This window comes from Rhagoletis zephyria, unplaced genomic scaffold, assembly GCF_001687245.7.
Source record: "Rhagoletis zephyria isolate East Lansing unplaced genomic scaffold, Rhagoletis_zephyria_1.1 Rzeph_scaffold_03018, whole genome shotgun sequence".
Classification (NCBI taxonomy): Eukaryota; Metazoa; Arthropoda; class Insecta; order Diptera; family Tephritidae; genus Rhagoletis; species Rhagoletis zephyria.
The window spans coordinates 35104-41282 of record NW_016160102.1 but is presented as its reverse complement, the minus strand read 5'-3'; the positions used below and the strand labels follow the sequence as shown (position 1 = coordinate 41282).

Sequence of the window (6179 nt, the reverse complement as noted above, 5' to 3'; positions counted from 1 at the left end):
TGAATAAATTATTTTTACTTACATTTATTTAACTTTAAAAATCTTAACCACCTCCAAGCGGCCTCGAACCTGCGATTTCAGAACCAGGACCAGTAGTCTTCACGTGACGCCACAGCCGAAATTTGTAAGAAAAGCAATTAATTGCGTTTTATTTTTGGCTTTGGCAATTCAAAGGCAGATGTCGCTGATCGCCTAAGTTCTTCGAAATTGTCGAACTGGTAGGCACATACTAGTTAATGAACTAGTATTTTTTCTAACTGGTTTGGCTTTTCACTGCAGGGTGGCTACTGACTGTCGGCTACTCAGTCGAGTCCCGCAATTACATTTGTATGTATAAACATAGGCGCACTCGTTGAGAGGTCTTTTCAATTGATGAGGGATTCAATTCCATTTTGTTTATAAAAAATCAATAATCAATAATTTAAACACACAAATTTTTCTCTTCATATTCCCACGGCACCAAGTTCCGGTGAAAATGCTCCCACTTTGCGGCGGTTACGAGGTGTCGGGCTACCTAGTCACAACACCGGCAGTGCTGGTAGCAAAGCTAAGTTTTATCGATTTGGTATGGCCAAAAAGTTTGAAGTTAAGTCAAGTTTAGTTTTTGGTTTTAGTCGCAAACGAACCGCGTCAACGAAGCAACTATCTATGCGCATGCGCACTAATAAACATTCAGAAGGAAATCAACGAATTAAGAGATATTGCAAACAAAGATATACGAACACATAAGTAACTGTATTACAAAATCTATTGACTGGTGTTATAAATTTATACATACATACTCGTACTAAATATGTACATACATATATCAAATAAAGTTAAATTTTTCTCATTTTCAAACTTTGATTGAGCTCAGTGGTTCAGTGTTATGAGGACGATGAAGTGACCGAGTGTCTGTCGGTGAATGCGCTTAGCATTTGACTTTAATTACTTTATAAAATGTTCGTATTTTTTTTTTAAGACGAGTATTAAGTGATTCGATTTGAAAAGAGTTGCTAATTGTAGTTGAGGTCAGTGTGACCTTATTTGGGCCTTTGGGCCAGATATGTATGTACGTACAAGAAAACCAAAACAAAAACAAAAACAGGTATTTATAAGAGAAAGAGAAACAAATTAAAATAATAACACAGAGGCAATAATAAATAAACCATAACAACAAAACTCGACAATCAGACTGTCGAATGGAAAAATGAAAGTACAGCAAGTGTTGCAGCCACATTGGCTCTCGTTCATCTACTCCATAGCCATTGTTATTGCCGCCGTTGCTGATTACGCAAGCGCACTGCAACAGCCACCGCCACAACTGGAGCCACAAGCACAGCGTAAGCAAGAGCAGCCGACAACTCGGTTCCAAAAACAACCTCAACATGCGGAAGTGAACCGTACCGCAGGTGAATCGTTGAGTTTTGGCTCAAAAATTGTTGAATATCCTGTCACCAAGCTAAATAGTAGTAGCTCTACTGCTATCAATGCTACCCACCATGAAAAGCAAACTAGTGTTAACAATGAAAAACAACAACAACAGAAACAGCAACAAACAATCATACAGGCATCAGATACGACGAATGTTGCATCAGCGTCAAGGGTTGCACGGCGCTATGATGCACCCATCGTTCCAGACACTCAACTAGTTGCTCAATATGACTTGCCGCTGGTGAAGAAAAATCGTCGGACTACCAACAGCACAGCAAATTCATCTACGACGACTCCCTCAGTGATATCCAGGTCAAAGCAGCAAGCTACAAATTCGCGTTCAAACTCACGAGATGCTCTTTCAATTGCGGCATCGTTGGGTCAGCGTTCCAATTCTTTAGGTTCCCAAGCACAAAGCAACCGACAGCAGGTAGCAAATCGTGCTGGCAATTCAAATGTTGTCAGTGGGGCGAGGCAGCAAGCGCGGAGGAGGGATGATAGGCGTAGTGGAGTTGGCGCTAATCAACAATCATCTTTGCCATCAGTTGGCACTGGAAGTCGGAGGGAAGTGAATAAATCGAGAAAAGATGTGAGTGCAACAAATTCAGCGCCGAGTGCAACAACGACTACTTCGACTTCCACACCTACTACATCCGTGGCTGGTAAGTTTTAAATTTGCAGATTGAGCGCTGTAATTGACTATCCATATGTAGGCATATATGGCGTAGGTTCCATGCGGAAAATGTTAAGAAATAGATACATGTTTATGCACATTAGGATGCATCACTCTCCATAAAAAAACGGTACTGTTTTATCTATCAGAAATACAAAGAATTCTGCCAATATATTTCGGAAAAAATTAAGATTTACACGAGCTGGACCATTTTGAAATAGCCAAGAAAAATCTATTTTTTTTTATACCTAAATAAAATTAGCTTTAAAAAACCTTTTTTTCTAACAAATCACCCCTGATGAAAAAAGAGTTTAACCTTAAAAGGGGTGCAAAATAATACGATTTTTGGAGATAATTTAAAATCGGTCTAGCTCCCGTAAACCTGAATATTCTTCCAAAATATTCCGGCGGAAAAAAGTTTGTAATTCCTAACCCTTAGTTTGAAAGCTTGTTGGACTCGCTATGCGCTATGCTATGCGCTAAAACAAAAAGGTATTTTTGAGTACTAAATGTTTACCCTTATTAGGTCACATTGACGTACATAAATTATCCCTTTCGATTGGTACGCTTGGTTGTTTCTATTTCTATTCGAATGCATTCAATTTTAGTTACCATAAAATTGCATTTTTTTGAAGGTAATGAACTTTTCCATCCTACGAAAGGGATATGTATAGCTCTTAGAAGATTTTGTATATCCTTATAATATGTGCACCACCCTCATAGCTGATAACTTCCTTAATAATTGCGACATTCCGCTTACGTGGTCAGGCCAATCCGATGCATATGAGAGTGTTCGGTTAGTAACCCTGCGAGAAAAATTACGTTTTCTCTATTCAAAAGATGTACATACATACATACACACATATGTCCTTTTTAGGGAAGGATAGCCAAAAAGCCTTTCCTCTCTAAATCCCCTCACTTCTCCTCAGTACTTACTGCGTTCTTAGTTTACCTACACCATAATTGTAAGTCCCAGAGTCTTCACCCAATTTAGTGCGCAAATTGGTGCTGACCTTACAAGGACATACAATAAGCCTATCCCTATTAGACAGAACACGTTACGTAAAATTCTGTCGAAATTTCCTCCCAAGAGTTTTGAAGCGAAGAAAATAGCATCAGTAGCTCAACCATTCCTCGACATATTTATATAATCGGATCGATGTATCGAATAGCAAAGAGCGATGCTTCCGATGTTTTTTATTTCTTTTAATATCCCTATCCTACAGTTTGAAGCGTAGTCCGAACAGTGATCGAACTACTAACACATTGTGGTAGATCTGCCACTTTTTTGAGAATCTACCACATCTACCACACCACTACCACATCTACCACACAACACAGCCGAATGGGAGGATAAAATAAAGTGTAAAATAGTAAATTTTTTCAATAATCATACGGAAGGAAACGTGGTTTTATTGTGTTAAATTTCAAAATATATGATTTATAAAAAGAATTAATAGCGAAAATGTTAAAAACCGGCGTTTTTTGTGAAAGAATTAGCAAACTTCAGTACATCTAAAGTTTCTACGGCGTTGTTTCCTTTTTCCTAGGGGGTTTGTAAAATCGGCAAATCCCAAGTAGCGGTTTCTGGAACGTGCCACATTTGTTCGCTACATCGTGATGTGATAAAAAGAAAAGCTGGCAGCACTCCGCAAGGTTGCGGAAATCTCTCAAAATATCGACCCCTTTGCCCAAAATTATCATATGTTACAAAAGCCAAATTTTAGAGGAAAGTATTTTTTGTATTTTTCTCTGCTTTAGCTAGCACCTTCAATACCAAAGTTTAGATTTGGTTAGATAATTAAGAAATATAGCTAAACGCAAGATTTTTTGTGGAAAGGTCTCTACATTTTAATTTCTCAGGCTGAGAATCTCAGCACATTTTTATGATAATTTCGCCCACAAGAAAAAAGTCAATGTCACATACGATAAAATTTACAGTCAATTTTTGGAGTAGCTATTAGGATTTAAGGCGTAATATTTGAACAGGTGATGCGTTATGGGTTGTAAAACAAAGTTGTATCAAAAAGTAAATTTCGTAAAAAATATAACATACGATAATTTTGTGCAAAGGGGTCGATATGTTCGAAAAATATCTTGATATGGAAGGAACTACTTTACACTGTCAAGGAAAAAAACTGCCAAAACTAAACGCAATTTTTAGCAACTTCAGTCTTGCACTTTATTATACTAAAATAATTTTTTTTTTCAGATTCTAATTAAAATGTTTGCAATTTAGGTCAAACCTTGCAGATTTTTTTTCAATTTTTGTCCAAATTTGATCCAAAACCTGAGATCTACCACATTTGTTTAAAATCTACCACATTTTTTCCAGATTCTACCACACAATTTTTTTTTAAAGCCCGATCACTAAGTCCGAATGACCGCCATCCACTTTTATGTATTTTATTTGTTGTAATCATATGTATGTATGTATAAGAAGTATAAGTGCTTGATCGAACTCATAGCAATTGGGGGGACCAGTTTTACGCCGCCTCCGAATGGCAAATGGATTTTATGAGAAGCTTTTTCAAGGCAGAAATACACTGGGAGGTTTGCAATAGCCCGCCGAGAGGCGACCGCTATTACAAAAACTTGTTTTTGGAAGTTTTTCGGATCAGAGACCGAACCTTAGTCCTGCCGAGTCGAAGTGGGCACCTTAACCCGCTTGTAGTTAGGTATGTATGTATATTAATGCAACATTACATTTTAACTATTCTTATTTTTGCTGGGTTATGCACTTAGTAGGTATTTAAGAAACCAGGGTTTTGCGAAAAAATTTAGATCGAAATATAGTTTTTTCAGTATACAGATTTTTCATAGCGAGTGCTCTGTTTACTCATATAATCACACAAGCACATTTGTATGTATAACTTGTGTACATACGCATAAAGTATGTTTGTATGTACTTAGCAATTTTTATTATCATATAGAAACATGCAAATCGCTACAAAGTCCTTGTAGAATGGGTACAAATTAATTTTTTTCATCTTTTACATGTAACCTTCAACAGGTTCTTGTTTTATTATGCAATGTACTCTCAGAAAGTTGCAGAAGTTCGTTGCAAGTTACAGTGGGTAATTTGTATTCTAAACAGAAATTTTAATTTATTTTATTAATTTTTTATATTCTATAGACTGCTCAAATTATTTTTCATGAGTGGATAACGGTCACTAAACTAATATCATTTGATTATCTATGAAATAAATATTGGGCAATGATTTTTGTGGAAAGGTATTTTCAAAACAACAAATTAAAAATCTTCATCCTCTTATTTGCCACCACAATCGCCTTGCGTAGAATAAATCGTTCGAAAGCCTCCAAAGCCTTTTCATCTTTGTTCAACATTGTCCAGGTTTATGAGCCAAATAAATGGACAGGCATGATGATCAGAGTAGCAGAAGTTGAGATGACTGTAAACAAAGGATGTAGGAAATGTCAACGAAAAGATTAAGAGCCAGTGCGAACAAAGTGTTTACATCATTGTTCTCTAAACCGCCGACGTTTTATCCTTGGTTAGAAGGTCTTAGCCAACTTGCATTCCAAGGTTATCGCCTTCGACTAAAAGCCCACCTGTTCAGAAGCAAATCACTGTCTGTCACTTTAGCATCATATCACAAAAACTCGTTGGGTAGTTTGTATGCTGCTACAACAACAACAACAACCATGATGATCTAACTCTGTATAATTGTCTTCTATTCTATTCTGTATGCAGACATGTTATTCGCACGACGTTTCTATGTACATGTTAAATAAATTTACATATTTACGGTGCATTTTTGCCTTTTAGCCCACAGTCCTCAACTTACAAATGGGTTAATTTGACTTTGCTGCTGGCTGCAAAACATCATTTCTCGAAGAACTGGTTTCCTTGGTAAGCCCAAAAAGAATAAAAGTTGCGGCGGAGCTCTGACACCCAAAGGCCAACTCGCAATGCATTTAAAGAACATTATACAAGATTGTGCGAAAATTTATCACGAAATTGCTGGCTATACTGCAATACTAACGACAAATTGGTGTCGTTCAGCAACTGCAGCGCCCACTTAGAGGCGAATAAACTAAAAATCTGTAGAAGACAGCGTATGCAGCTAAC

The 6179-nt window shown here is 37.1% G+C and overlaps 1 protein-coding gene across 1 annotated transcript in view; it reads left to right on the top strand.

Annotated features, from left to right (window-relative positions):
- The first annotated feature begins 505 nt into the window (after positions 1 to 505).
- LOC108368228 (mucin-5AC) overlaps positions 506 to 6179 on the top strand; it is a 26708-nt gene continuing 21034 nt past the window's right edge. Inside the window, exon 1 of the mRNA XM_017623030.1 lies at positions 506 to 2075. Coding sequence (XP_017478519.1) covers positions 1190 to 2075 — 886 coding nt within the window. The 5' untranslated portion in view covers positions 506 to 1189. The remainder of the gene's footprint in view (positions 2076 to 6179) is intronic.